We start from the raw sequence: 15,618 nt of genomic DNA on the forward strand, positions 1-15,618 counted from the left end.
TTTTCTTCACAGAGCTCTTATGTCAAATCTGTTAATCTTCAAATATGAATGGAATAACAAAAAGAAATATGAAATCACTATCAACACAAGCATTGAAAAGTATAATGAGAATCTTTTTAAATCTCCACAAATATCTCTCTGGATTCCACTGTGGACTCAATTATTGCGGAGACTTTTATTATACATTTTAACTTGAATCTTATGCACTGGCTTTCTCTTCCCAACAGAAAAGACGACATGGTGAAGAAATCAACTAATTAAAATGCTTTTTAATTCATCTGGAAATCAAAGTGACAAGCAACATGAAACGCCAAGGTAGGAAAGTACAGTGTGCATCTGTGTGTGTGCATCATAACAAACTGGAAAGTGTGCACAATTACCTCTCTGCAATTAGCTTGATTCCTGCTAAAGGCTAATTATGTGGAGCCATGCTCGAGACTTTGCACTTTCAAGTTATTATTAGGACCCCAACTGAAGTCTACTGAGGATACACACAAGCCCACTGAGACAACCACACCTGAAACACACACCTAATTTCCCTCCCCTCTGCTCCACAGAGTCAGAGAGAAACACTAGAAACAAGCTCCTGCTACTGTAGTGGCATTCTTCCCTCAGTTAACCTCATTACAACAGCAGGTCTTCCTTCTGACTGACTTCTGAAGGCATGCAGCGAGTGCAGTATGCGTGATACACTCTGAAGTGTTTGAGGAGTACCAGGGCATTTGTGGTTTTGGTGAACTACGATGAGCATAATGGCAATTAACTCAAACTAGACACCTGTTTCAACCAACCTAATTTTGCTAGATCAACCAAGAGATTTTTCCATACATATGCCAAGAAAATGACTTGGGAAAAGTTATCACCATAGCACAGGGAAGGAAAGTAATTAACTTTTTAGCCCACACAGTCCAGTCGAGGCCTGGTCTAATGACTGACCGCAGCTTAAATAAGTACACAAATGACACTCCCCGAGGGGGATGAGGAAGCAGATGGATATGTGTCGCTCCTCTATAGATTTTCCTCCATAAATGAACTCAAGTCGATGAGGCACCGGCACTGCCTTATGTGTCCAGGCTGTTAATGGGACAAATGAGCTGAAATATGCAGCATGTGGAAGGAGCCTGTTCCATCTCATGTTTCTCTTTTATGCCTTTTCGGATGCTGATGGTATTGACGCTAAACCAAAGTTCATATACGAAACATTCAATTTTGTTGAAGGATAAGCATACTTTCTTGGATGGAGAAGGGATTAGATTGCAGATGGAGTTCATTGGCCAGGGGCTTCCAGTTTCACATCATAACATTCTGGAGATGGAAAACTATTGCATCCTTATTTAGTAACACTCAATTGCTGCAGTATGTGCACCAGTCTGCCATAGTTAGTGAATTAGCAGAGCCAGGGATGTTACAAGAGCAATAATACAAATTTGGTGACTAATCTTCAATATTTGCCAAGGTAATTTGGTGAAAGTAAAAATAAATGAGTACATTCAAACTTTGGTTAGTGGGCCCGTTTGTATTTTAGAACTCTGTTAGAACGGACTCTTGCAATTTTGTTACATTTGCTTTAGTTTTGTAAAGTTACATAATGTGAGTCACAGTGTTACAGTGCCAAGACTTTTGTTTTGTGTCAAAACAACACATTTGGAATTTCAATCTGTCAATGCCTTTGGTTAATTTGCTCAATAATGGAAAATTAGAATTTAATTACATCGTTGAATATAACCACATGTTTCTGTACACCCTTTTCTCTTTTCCTTAGGCGACACCTAAAAACAAATTTAGAAAATAAGGTTTCATTTTTGACTGCACAAAACTGTTTCCTTGAATGGTGCTTGCTCCCATCTTCCCTAACAGTCTCACTCCTCACACTTAGCTTCACTTCACTGAGTACATCATTTGATAAACAGATGCTTTCTATTTTTAGCCTATTGAGGTCCTGATGATGGGAAAACAGTATCTTTGAGAACTTGAAAGGATGTTTAGGAAACACTGTAAGGCTGCGGTAGCATTGAGCTGAATCCCAACCTCAAGTAGCTATGTTTTAGATCGGCACCACATTATAGCCGCCTCCACCTGAAACAAATTCCACACCTTTTCCCTACGTTAGACTACCTCCAGTAACCTGCAATTTATCTGAAATGAAACCACGTTTTCTTGTCATATCTAAGCTATCACAGTGGAGAAAAGGTTCTCTACAGCTGAGGAGTATTTCAAGTCTTTTAAACAAAAATCTGGATGATAAATCAAATTAAGGTAGCCGGACAATTTTCAATTCCCTCTCAACTAGCCGCTTCACCTAAGGTAGAATAACACTCAGCAAGCATAAAAGCAAAAGAAGTTTCTTGGTAGAAACCAAACTAAAGGCAACAGACAGGTGTTATGTTTAGTAATGATGTGGTCTGCAATGTAAGTCTGTGTCTCACGCAGCTCTTTTGGCCCCGTTTTTGAAAACATTTTCTCTCTCGTGCAACTTCAGCCTTGAGCTATTCACTCCATGTCATTTGATCTTGTCTCTACCTGTGTTGCACCTAACACAGCTTAGAGCACAAACTGCCAGCCTCCATCCACAAGGGTGTACAACACAACATCATCTGCAGCCACTGTGCTTTCACATGCCAGCCTCCTCTTGGTTTCTTGCTCGGCACATAAAAATACACAGGAAGAGCAAGGAATAGGGTGAGAAAGCGAAAACACCTCTGGCATTTTTATCACTGGGGAAAGAAACTTGTTTTTGGGGGTGAGGGAAGGGGGGAATTCCCCTATGGTTAAACTCAGGCTAGAGGGCTGTTCATTGGTGGAGGGAGTTTGGGTGGATAAGCCACTGCTGTCAGCAGAAATGGTGACTGGTGGAGTTTACATGACTCGGTGCTGTATTTTAGCTGCGGGCGGTGAAGCGGCAGCAGCAACAGTGAGTCTTTAAGAATTAGGTTATCCAGCCACAGGCCACTGATATGAGAGGTAAATGGGGATTCGTGTAGTAACCACTGGTGGAAACAACCTAGGATGTCCACAATATTCCCAGTTTAAGAGGCTTGTTGATGCCACTAGGTATCCTAATATGAAATAAAACAATATCATAATGTTGTATTTATTAAACATGAGGAAGAGAAAGATATTTTTATAAGTAATAACACTTCTGCAGTCAATGACTATTTGAATATGAGAGGAAACAGGCAAACTACATTCTCTACTGTATGTGTGAATTGTATTTCTGAGGTTTGGTTCTTTGAAATAACTGCGTTCTTTATGCTCTAATTTTATCTTGTTATGAGACTACTGTAGCTAAGACTTGATGGCGCACTGAAGCTTGCATCATAATTAATAAGTGAAGCAAGTTTTTTTTTTTTACACAATAATTAATTTACCAAATAATTAATGAAGGAAAAACCTTAGTTGTCTGATTTAAAAACATGCATAAAACATTCTGTTAGAGTGTGTGTGTGTTTGTGTGAGCAAATGTGTCCCTCCTCCAACTAAGCCTTGGTCCGGGGGGCAAAAGACTCTCATTACTTCTAATACCTTTTAGCAAATCAAGATTAAATGAAAAGAAATAGAGGAATATGAGGAACATCAGGGTAAACTTTATTAAATTTAATTAGAGTCAACGTCGCTTACTGGGGAGGTTCACGTCCATAATGGTCACTCTCTATAGAGGAGCTTTCACTGCTGCTGCAGTGCAAATGATCTCAAAGGCTTTTTCCCTAGTAATCGCTAGCTAATTTATGCTTTGATGTCGTCTGAGTATAGCATCAAGTCTGAGGGTGCACTGCATGTGTTTATTCTGTTTATGGGGCCTAAATAATCCCTGCCTCTTTTTACCAACAGACCTTTAACAACAATTAACAAGCATGGACATGGAGTGCCGCAGACAGATGCATAATGAGGCAGACAAAATGATCCCACTGCGAATTTCTACCCACCCTGCCCGTAGTTGCTTGCTGCCAGCCATCTACTACAACCAGAAAGAAATCTCAATCAAAAAACATCCTTGGTGTCAACTAGTTTATTTGTCTGTGCCTTTTGCCAGCATGCATCTGAGGAATATACTATACTGGTTAAATGTTGAGAGATGGGTCTTCATGCCAACTTCTGTCAGTGCATAATCACATGATTACAGAAAAGAAAGGCTGTTTTTGTTGACTAAATAATGAAAGCAACAGGGCAGTCCCATACTACCCATACATCAATCTATGAAGTGCTTTAAACAAACTAAACTTGGTTATTCAATTTCTAATCAAAGAATTTCCAATTGTTAAAAAAAAAGAAAAGATTTTTCACACCAAATTTCATGACACAATGTCATAACAGTGGCAAAAAGCTATCACAGGTTAATATCTTCATTAGTTTTGGTTTTACTAAGTCAAAAGCTGCTATTAAAGTCAATCTGGCAAAATCAAGTTCAATTACGGTGAAGCAGTCATTGGCAATACAATTCTTAATTCTCAGGCTCCCTCCAACAATAATCAAACAATATGTAAAAAAGAAAATCACACAAGTAAAAGAGAATCTAAGACATAAAATAGTGCAGAAGTTAAAATATAGGAATATATACAGAATAAAATATAATACTGTGATAAAATAAAATAATACTGTGACATATGGAATAATATAATATATGTGCAGTGTTTCCCACAGGATTTTGTGAGACTGTGGTGGGTGGATCTCAGACCATGCCCCGGAAGAGAATGTTGTACATTTTCAAGTTAAATGCATCAATCTGGTGCTTTTTGAGAGCAAAATTAAGAGGCTAGATCTATGAAGAACGTTGTGCTCAAGTTAACATTGGTTAAACAAGGCTTATAGTGAAGGGATTTGAACTGCGATTTTCTCATCTTCCCAAAGTCAGGGTGAAGCCACTAACCAGCTGTAGAGGTGGGTATCGTTAGGGTTGTATCTTTATCTTATCCATACTCTTACTGGCCCACTTCTTTATCAATACTCTTACTAGTTCTTTTTCATTACTAAAGAATTGTTTTTTTTTTTAAATTATTATTAAAAAAAGAATAAATTCAGAAAAGGATTAGAATTGATTTATATTTTAAATATAACTAAATGTTGTTTATTTGAAGATTAGTGGCAAACTAAGATAAACAGACTACATACAGACAGCTTTCCTTTTAGCTTGTTCGTAACAATTTGCTATTAGCTTAACAAGCACGCTGTGGTTGTAACAACAACAACTGTGACAAAGCAGGTGGAAATATTGCGTTTCTACTTTTTCCTAAAATGTTACCTTCACTATACCTAGTGTCTCCACCGCAGCCTCTCTGCTCTGCTGTCAGCTGTGTGTGTGTGAGAGCATGCGCGTGTACAACGGGGGGAGAGGGGCCTACTGAGTGGGAGTGACATGCTTTGCTGAAGCAAAGGCGCATGTTAATATGAGAAGTGTAAAAATATTTTCGGTTCATCATGAAACTGTGGCGGGACAAAGTAGATTGCGGCGGGCCGTCTAGGTAATTTATGGGAAACACTGTATGTGAGAGATGAACCTGATCAGAACTGACCACTGTGCTCTACCGTATCTGCGCAAAGGTATGTGACACTGCCAAAGGATCTTCCTATTAAGTCAGTTTCTGAAATTAGTCACGGTCAACTTCAACTGCTGTTATTGTGAAGTAATGCTCAACAGTGAAACGCAGAATGGAACCATTAGTGCTTAAGCATGTAGAATGTAAAAATCGATTGACCCCGGTTCCAAAGCTGACTAGTTCAACACTGCCTTGGGACATAACATCAGCACAAGAACTATTGGGACCTTCATGACAGCCAAGCAGTGGCACACAAGCCATGGATCACCATGTGCAATGCATACGTGTTGTCTAGAGTGATGAATCATGCTGCACTATCTAGCCCTGTGACCGACAGATCTGGGTTTGGTGAATGTCATGGCAGTGCTTCCTGCCTGAATGCACATTGCCATAGTTCCAATTAAGGAAAATCTTAGTGCTGCAACATACAATGATACTTGAGACAATAGTGCGCTTCCAACTTTGCAGCAAAAGTTGGGGGAAGGCCCTTTTCTGTTTCAACATGACAATGCCGACGTGCAGGAAAGGTCCATAAAGAAATTTTGTTTTGGCGTGGAAGAAATTGACTGGCCTGCACAGAGTTTGACTTCGGGATGATTTGAAACACTGACTGCGAGCCACATTAATAATGTGACACGAGCCATCAAACCATCCTGCTAATAGGCAGGTTCTACAATTTACTTGTAAAAAGTTGTCATAGAATAAGCAATTTGTTGCTTACTGCATCCTTAGTAAATCAGCCAAAAGAGCAGACAAACAGACCTGTTTCACCTTCTTGCTCAACCTCTAATTTGAGTGCAGAGATTAGAGGGGGTGGGGGTGGGGGCTGGGCTTCATAACCTTCTCTTAACACTGTGGGGACCCACTGAACAGGAGTTATCCCAGCAATATTCATTCTGGGAAAGGGTCATTTGGGCCTCAAGACAGTGTTTTACAAGTTTTGTTTTTGGAGGAGGTGATAGGGAGCATCTGTGCACAATATCATGACAATGAGGAAGAGCAAATGAGAGACAAATGGAGAGTTTAAACAGAGACTCTCCTCTATAGCCCGCCACTAGGCATTTAAAGCTTTATAAGGGGCCTTTATTTGGCCCTAAATTCTTCAGCTGCCAGGAGTTAATTAGCCATTAGTGGATCATTGCTAACACTTATCTAGCATAACCTTCACAAGCACAATCATTATAATACGGTCAACGGAACAACAAGCTACAACTGCTTGCCCCAAGAGTTTTCTGGCAGTTATGCTTCCACAAACTCTTGTGGTTGCACTATGATGGACACACTTTTTCCTTCTCTGTTGCCTCTCAGCAGAAATTTGCATTGCAGGGAAGTAAAGCTGTTTGGTTCAGCTGGTTTCATCTATAGTCCCAACAACCCTATCTGTTCACTCCTGCTCCTTCTCAGGTATGGAAGAAAGTGAGGAGTGGAATAGAGATGGGCAGTATGCTTAGTTTAACAGAATGAGCTATGCATGTGTGCAGATGCATGCCCTGGAACAAAGAGTTTTTCTAAAGCACAAGTTTAAAGACCCTAGCCAAGTTTACTTTGCAACAGCCACCCGGGCAAGGAGGGGCCCTCGGGGCGGGAATGGAGGAGATGAGGTGGAGCTGGTCAGGGGCACATGAAGGGGATCAACACTAACCCCGGAGGACAGGCCAGTTACACAGCTAGGAAAGAGGCCAGCCGCTCTCCATCCCTCGTGGTTTCCCCTCACAGGTCAGTTCAACCTCCCCCCGCCCCACCCCCAGACCAACCAGTCCTCTGCTCAGCTCTAGTCGTGGCCGGGCAGGCAGGCGGATGGACATCCCTTAACAGGCAGCATTGGCGGCACTAGGGCTGCTAGCCTGTAATTAGCTCGAACAGCTCAGGCTTGGAGAGAAGCAGCCGGGCTATATCATAATGAGCTCAGCTGGGATTAGGAGGACAGGGCAGGGGGGTGAGCAGAGGGGAAAGCAGTAGAGGGGGTGGGGGGCAAGTACCAGAATTCTGGCCTCAGCCTACTACAGCATCACAGAGGGCCGGAGGGAGGCAACTGGGAAGACAAGTAGGAAGAGAGGAAGAGGTTTTGGATAGAGGAGGGAAGAGGTGAGGAGAGGTGAAGGCTATGGGAGATAGGAGAGACGAATACTGTGGCTTTAGGCCAAGCTTTGTGTAGCATCATAGAGGGTCAGTGTTAGTGGTACGGTTACAGGGGCTTCTCTATATAAAACAAGACAATGGCTATACTACACCCAGAGACAGACTAAAAGACAAAGACAGGAGGAAAGAAAGACAGACAGAAAGAGAGAAGGAAGAACTAAGTAACAAAGAAATAAAAGCACCTCTTGCAGAAAAGTCAGACTGTGATTAAAAAAGTCACGAAACTCTAAGTCAACATTTGAGCTAATAACACTACCGCAGTTTACAGACTATAAGTATGTAAAGTTTCTTACGGCACTCACTTAATAACACTAGCAACAGGACAACAGGTTGGCATAAATGTTCCATTAAAAATGCAATTATTTCACAAAGGCACAGCCAGACATTCTGATAATGTGATTTTGCTTCCTGCACTTTTATGTGTGAATTTTTGGGCAGCCAATTTTACAAATGAGCACAGAGTCTAATGATCTTGCTTTGGACCCTGCTGGCTGGTAATGATGTGGGGGGCTAGGTGGATGCTGTGAAGTTGGGAAGGGCACACTCAAATTTTAACACCCACAAACAAGAAGGGACAGTGGGAGTGCGTGTCGGTATGTGTGTACACGTGTAAGAGAGAAAGACAGTTTTAAAAGAATGTGTGTATGCACACTCACACGTCCAGCACTGGTATTATTTACGTTTCAGCCAGGCAACTTTGACAGCAGGTGACTTACTTTTCAATGGAGAGTTTCCTGGTGAGGTTTTTCAAGTAGGCCAGTTCATTCCACACTGCATCACTGTCCTCTTGTCTTAGCTGCCACGGTTCTGCACGCTGCATCCTTCCACCTGGCCTGGACACACAAACATACACAATGTATAAGAAGACAAAGGTACAAATGTAGAAGCAAGCAAGGGCATACAAATTGAATAGCCTCACTTATGCTGACACACACACACACACACACACACACACACACGGAAAGCAAACATACTAACGAGGGAAAATGGTTGGTACTGTACATTACCTTGCTGCCTCTGGCCGATTCACATGGGGTAACAAGGCCCCACAGTCTCACTCCGTTTTTGTTATTCAGCCATCTTTAGCAGTATTCAAATGAGCAGCCTTGACTTTGACATTTCAGTGGCAGATCATGTACACACGTATGCATGTATTTTAAAGCCCAGGGCACTGCTTGTGTGGCAGGGCGGTGGGCCATTCCCTTTGTGCCATGCAAATGTAAATAATGGCAAAAACATACTCGCAAACGAGGCCATTCAAATGTCTACACCTCACTTATGAATACTTAATGACACTTTGTGCTCTGTAGCTGCCCCCTCCATTGAACTTCGCCTTCAACTCACATACACACACGACAGACACACACACACACACACACACACACACACACGCACACACTACAGTTTCTCATTTTTACTCAATCAATGAGGTAGAGGTGTGAAAATGGATTGTGAGGGTCACTGCTATTGCGGAGGGCTCCTTTTGCCGTGGTCATTATTGGCTATGTAGACACAGCCACGCTACGCTAATACTAGTTAAACCCTGGTGCCTGGGAGTTGGAGGATACTGAGGAACAGCAAATGTTTTCATTTAATACTGCTAATGCCCCTGTGAGCAATTTGGAGCCCTTGAACTTCTTCATAGTGCATGTGTGTCTGAGTGTATACTGTATGTGTGCTATCTGTGGGCTTGGGTTTTCTCTCCCAGAGTGCAAAGCTACTTAACAGATAATCTCACTGTATTGTCACAGAGATTGGTACACTTTTACTCATTCTACTGCAAGCACACAGTGAATTCAGGCTAAACTATCAACACTGCATACAGCTGTAAAAGTACATGATATTTCACCCACAGCTCTGTTTTAATTCTCTCTGTGTGATTTTTAGGTATGTAGTTTATCAACTGCATTCTTTATGAAAGGTGTATGAAGCTTTATTAAGTCACAGTAAAGCTTTATACATTTTAATTTGTTTACAGTGGGCCTAAAAGCTGTTGAACATGGAGCCATGAGAGAGCTATCTTCTTCAGACCTCAGTGCTTTCTCCCCTATGGTATCCTAGTTTCCATTATTAAGCAGGAGGAAATAGAGAGAACTTTTCCATGCCGCTGCGGCTAATTGCTCTGATTCAGGGGGAATCTGTTTATGGGCGCAACTTTGATCAGAGTACGGATGCTTTAATAACCTTTAATTTTATTTGCTCACCCCCATCATCCCCAGTCTGATTAAAAAACTTTTTCCCTTCTCTAATATAAATATGAAGTTGGCTTTTTTCCCCTTCTCCTTCATGCCATTTTGGGAAAATATGGTGGTAATGGTGAATGGCAGGGTGGTTTCACTGGGACTTGCCAACTGCGCACCGCCTGCATGCTGATGAGCCAGTGGACCCTTCGTCTGCCTTGTGATTGGCTGGTGATTTCATCCTGGGCGGGACTGGTTATAAAACACACTGGTGACGTCACTCAGCAGCTTGCCGTACAGCAACCAATTGTCTAATTCAATACCTTCTTCTGCTGATGAGAGGTGAAGATTGATATGAGGGAAACTAAAATTATGAAAAATTATGTTTGTGTCTAACATGAGTTTATTTTATTTGGTGTATACTTTGTATATAAACTGAAGTATTTATATTTAAAGTACAGGCATGTGTGTGGCAGGTAAGGGGGGAGAAACATCAGTCTTATCTTTTGGTCGTGCACACAAAAGGGGAACAAAAACGACCCCCCGCATCTTTCCAAAAAGGCAACAACACAGCATGGAAGCTACAGGGAAATCCCTAACAAGCTCGAAATGCAATGAGACTCAACGCCTATCCCCACTGACTTGTTAGGCCCCTGATTTCCCAGCACTAATGGGAGTATTTAAGTCATTTTCTATTGTCTTTCATTCAGGCTGGCATTACCCCAGTGGGTTTAACAGCTATTTAAGGATGGGGCTTAATGCCAAATGAATGCCAGGATCATAACATTGAGTGACTGGCTGGTGCCATGGTGGGCTCTGTCTGAAAAGGGCAAAGCTGCCTATTGCATCAATTTTATGTCAAATCAGTCATGAAATACAGATACACTGACATTGATACTACAAACTTATTATTATGGATTTGTAGGTCTTCTTAGCTCTTTACTCTTAACAACAGCCCTGTTTGCCTTATTATATAAAAAATACACGTTTTCTTCTCACAAAATCAAGGTCTGTAATTTATTTCACCAGACAGAACATTTCTTTGATAACCTGCTAAAATGTATAACAGCGGCACAACTGGTGTTGACTCTGAGAGTTTTCTCTCTCTACATCTCTCTGTCTTTGTTCCCACTGTCTCAGACACATGCTGTTGAGCCGCGCTGAGCTGACATGAGCCGAGTCGAGCCTAGCGCTGAACACGCTCTCTCACTCACTCCACTTTCACACGGTCTCACATTGCACTGCTGTTTTCTTTAATTAACCCAGAGAGAAAACAGCTGACGGGGTCAACACTTTGCTCCCGTGCGGCCACCAAACATATGCACCTTTAGTTACATTTTAAAATGGACTCAATGACGCTGTTGGAGAGAAGAAACAGAGACAGAAAAAGTGCGAAAATTTTCGGGGAGACAATGGAGAAAACAAGACCCTTATATTAATGACATTTTCTAGCATATTTTCCGCTTTCTATAAAAATCCTGTGGTTTCTGGTGAAGATAACAGGTCGAAGCAGGAAACGGCCCTCTCCCCTCCACCTCACACCACAGGCCTTCTCAAACACCTTGCACCGCCCAGGACCAGACACCCGCAGCCTCTGGCTCTCACATCCTAATGAACGCTGAGGGAGAAGAGACGCAGAAGCGCACACACACTTGGCCCAAAATGGCCCAAATTGACTGGGCTTAAAACCTCTGAGCTTTTCAAAAGGCAAAGGAAGGAATTTCTCCCACTTTCCCAAATCCAGCACTCAGGTCTTGTCAGACTACATGTGGAGAGCAATGAGGCCCTAAGACTGTTTGTGAGTCGTTTCAGAGGGTTGTAGCATTTCACATGGGCTTTTAACCTACGGCAAGGTGAGTTATGTGCTTTGAAACATCTCTTACTGACTGCTGCTGGGTGGAACTGGAATTTATCCAAGTTACTTTATGTATGCACAGGTCCTATGACTGAGGTTTTATGACTCTACTGTGTGGACACCAACAGGTCCTATGCACTGTGTGAGTGTACATTATTTATTTTGTCACACTTTTCCCCACTGTGTTGTGTGACAAGAAGTTGTTACTAAACATTAAACTGTGTACTCACAAGCCATTTGATTTCTCCATCTCTTTCAGCTGGTCTCGGACTGTCTTGTAGTTGGTCTGAAACAGACACAGCCGTTCACAGCGTTTATCATGAGTTCTCCTCAGCTCTTCATTCTCCTCCATCTGTAAGGCAGTGACAAGATGTTTCCCCCCAAAGGTTTACACATGTCAAATGAAACATAACTTAATTGAAAAAGTGAGTCAGCTTCATGTACACTGGCACAGCAGTGTGGCAGGGAAGCTGAGAAAAGTCCCTCACCGTCTACATATTTAAACTGGTTTACAGCTGAAACACCTTTGCCTGACAGAAACCAGCAGGTTTAGGTCCTTTTCTCTCTTCGCCTTCCTCCTTGACAAGTACTTCCACTCTCACTGGGCAACTGAGACATCATTAAAGGACGACATTTACATGGTGAGTCAATGGGACCACAGAACACTAAGCAGACATACACACACACACACATACACACTCTTTAACCAGCAAAGAAACTCACTCTCTGGAGTTACCGACTGATGAGCAGCACGTGTTGTGTTGGCGGGGGTTTGTTGCTGACACTGTTGTTGACAGCTATTAAAACACAGCAAGATTGGGCTCCAGCTTTAAAGAAGGAGTAAGAGAAGACAACATATAGATTTTTCTTGTCAGGGGCACCCCTCCTCCCCATCACACTGACCTTAACAGCGAGGGCGATGGAGAAAACACTTTCAGCAGGCAAGACAAACAGAGGTGGAAAGAGAGCAAAGGAAGAGAGAAAAGCAGCTGATGGAAATAGAGGAACGAGAAAGAGAGAGAACAGAGAAATTAGAAAGAGAAGAAAGAGAGAGAGCAAAGCAAAAGAGAAAGTGAAAGGAAGAGTGCAGGACAGCTTTCTGCTTGAGTGGCCAGGGCTTGGAGAGTTGTCGAACGGTTTCTGAAGGGAAGAAGCTTGTTTACTGCTGATATGACACGGCTGCCCTGCAGAGAGGGAAATGCGAGCCCTCAGCCCTGTTATTATTAACAAGGACAAAGAGAACAGAGAGAGAGCACAAACATGCATCGGACACACAACGGGTGCGTGCACACACACACACGATGCACATTCACACTGCCAATGTGACAAGTATGGATTTTCCCTAGTGCGGATTATTCACAGAGGACATCTGCAAGACATCCTCGGCCCCTTCAAGCTGCCCCCAACCTCTCAAAAACAAGGCTCTAATGAAAGGGGCCAGACCAGGGCAGTGTTAACTAGTGGAACTAGGAGCTAGGGGAGGACACAGAAGAGTTGAGGCTGACTGATGGGGGGGGGGATGGAGCAAGTGGCAGGGCATTAGCCACATCATGGCTTCCCAGGCTCCTTATAGAGTTTCCCCTGGGCAGCCAAGCTCTGGTCATCAGGCCACAGACCCTTGCCCACCGATCAATACACCCCCTTACTCAGCCAGCATACACATCTGTGGACGTTCTCAAGCTGAAAAATAATTACACAGCAACAGCTACTGTTTACTTGAAAGTGTGGGGAAGAAAAAGAAGAGGCCATTATTATGAGAATTGTTTGTTTGTCTGCTGCTGTTAGCTGCTAAAGTCAACTAAATGTCAAATGTCAATGGTACAGGCTGGGCGTACCCAATTTGAAAGGCAGTCTATTGGAAAGAATTGGATAAGATCCACTGGGGAACAACGGACAGGACAGAGTGAAGTACTGTACTGAGGTGAGGTCTCAACTGTAGCTGATGGAGGGCATGTTGCTCAATGCCAGATCCAAGCAAAGGACATAACCACTAAATCATGCTCTGAACTAATGCCCTCATTAATGTGGTCACAGATTTGAGTTGCCAATCACGATTTTTCTGTGCATACCTTTGCTAAATGCCCCTCAACTGGCAGACAAGTAAATGGCACCATTAACTAAGACAGTCATGCGTGTCGTCTGAATCTATGTTGAGCATTACCGTCTGACTGGGTGTCTGTCAGTGATGTAACTCGGACACTTTAGATCTGACAAGAAAATGGTACCTAATGTGTTCCTGGGATTGTGTTCAAAGGGAGATGACCTCTGCATAATTACTCATTCACTGGTCAGCCTGAAAGATGGAAAGAATAAACAACGAGGAGGACAACTTTAAGGTAAAGTGCAAATTAAAAAAAAAGACAATGGCAGTGGAAAATATACTCTGCTGACATAAAATTAAAGAGAGAAAGTCAAGAAAAGAAAGGAGAAACATAGGGGAGAGGTGACAATCAAGTGTATTTTGCTTGCAGTGAATTTGAGAGAGAGAGAAAAAAGACATGGGAATGAAGAATAGTGGGAGAAAAACGTCATAGAGCATGTGAAGGTTAAAAGACCAATAAAGCTGATTCGTTTAAGGAGAAAAAACCCTGCTGCATCCACTTTCACCAGAGCAGCTCCTCTCCTGCTGCTTCACTGCCTACGCACGCTCTGTTTGTGTGCGCACACATATGTATGTGTATGTATGTGTGTGTGTGTGTGTGTGTGTGTGTGTGTGTGTGTGTGTGTGTGTGTGTGTGTGTGTGTGTGTGTGGGTGTGTGAGAAAGACACTGTAAGAGAAGGTCATGGAGGAGGCAGCAGCAGCACTAGTGCAATTGAACCCTTTGGAGACTGTGACTGTTACAGTGCTGCAGACCTTCCTACGACCCAGCAGCTGATAGCAGCAATCATATGTAAGATAGTGGCAAGAGCAACAAGCCGCTCCATTTGGTCTGTCTAGTGCCTCACACTATCAGCTGGACACCGCTATGCCATTGAATGTGCTCTATTCAGCAAACAATATCTTTAAGTAGTTCAAAGTCACTGACAGTCAACGGCCACTGGCATGTGAGGAAAACAGCAAAGGCAGAAGATTAAGACAGAAATGGCAAAGAGGATGATGTGGGCTGCAGGAAATAAAGGACATACAGTTAGAATAAACTATAAAGAGTTGGGAATAAATAGATTAATGTAGACAAGAGAAAAGGAGAGGATATTATGTGTATTCATCAACGTTAGCTAATTACCTTCAATTGCAGCAGCTCCTCAAGGTCTTGAATCCTCTGTTCTGCTCCTCTTCTACCTCCACTACCCAACTCCACACTGCTGGCTGGGGACAGAGACCTGGACCGCTGCACAAGTGCACCCTGGGACAGGTAAGCAAAGAAGCACTGGGGTGAGAACTTGAGTACACTTCACTTACACAGGCACAAACCCATGCAACAATTAACATCTGTAGAAACACTGAGTGAATGCCAATAATGGAATTATCCATGTTCACTCCATTCCCCTCTCACCTTGAGTAAAACATGTGCATTGTCTTCTTCGGTACACACATATGCACATACAAACAAACATGCTACCAGAGGAATAAAGCAAGCTGGAGCAGCAGTCCACATGAGCTGAAGGGAGGAGGTTCAGTTTTGTGTGTGTGTGCGTGTGTGGAAGCGGGAGTTGCAAGCTGAGAGCGGCAAAGGTTTTTCCCTGCGACTGGCTAATGAGTATGTTCATTTCCATTTACATTGTTTCTTTGACAATAATGATGTCCCATTAGGGGAAACTAAAGGGGCTATAGATTCCAGAATGTGCAGGGCTTCATTACAAGAGGTGGGCAGGGAGGCCGCTCTAATTGCTCTACTAGGGGCCTCCAGGTTACACTTGATAGGACAACTGGAAGAGCCGTCGATTAGGAGGGGGGTGCAAGTTGCTAGCCAG

At 42.8% G+C, this 15,618-nt stretch overlaps 1 protein-coding gene across 3 annotated transcripts in view; it reads right to left on the reverse strand.

The window, feature by feature from the left end:
- Nucleotides 1-15,618, reverse strand: part of cntln (centlein, centrosomal protein) — an 86,013-nt gene that overhangs the window by 41,819 nt on the left and 28,576 nt on the right. For 2 of the 3 annotated variants that reach the window (XM_044189950.1, XM_044189952.1), the window contains exons 11-13: nucleotides 14,931-15,050; nucleotides 11,936-12,057; nucleotides 8,387-8,503 (exon numbers count right to left, since the gene is read on the reverse strand). In XM_044189950.1, coding sequence (XP_044045885.1) covers nucleotides 8,387-8,503; nucleotides 11,936-12,057; nucleotides 14,931-15,050 — 359 coding nt within the window. The remainder of the gene's footprint in view (nucleotides 1-8,386; nucleotides 8,504-11,935; nucleotides 12,058-14,930; nucleotides 15,051-15,618) is intronic. The other variant, XM_044189951.1, reaches the window with a different exon arrangement.

Source organism: Siniperca chuatsi, linkage group LG3 (genome assembly GCF_020085105.1).
Source record: "Siniperca chuatsi isolate FFG_IHB_CAS linkage group LG3, ASM2008510v1, whole genome shotgun sequence".
Taxonomy (NCBI): domain Eukaryota; kingdom Metazoa; phylum Chordata; class Actinopteri; order Centrarchiformes; family Sinipercidae; genus Siniperca; species Siniperca chuatsi.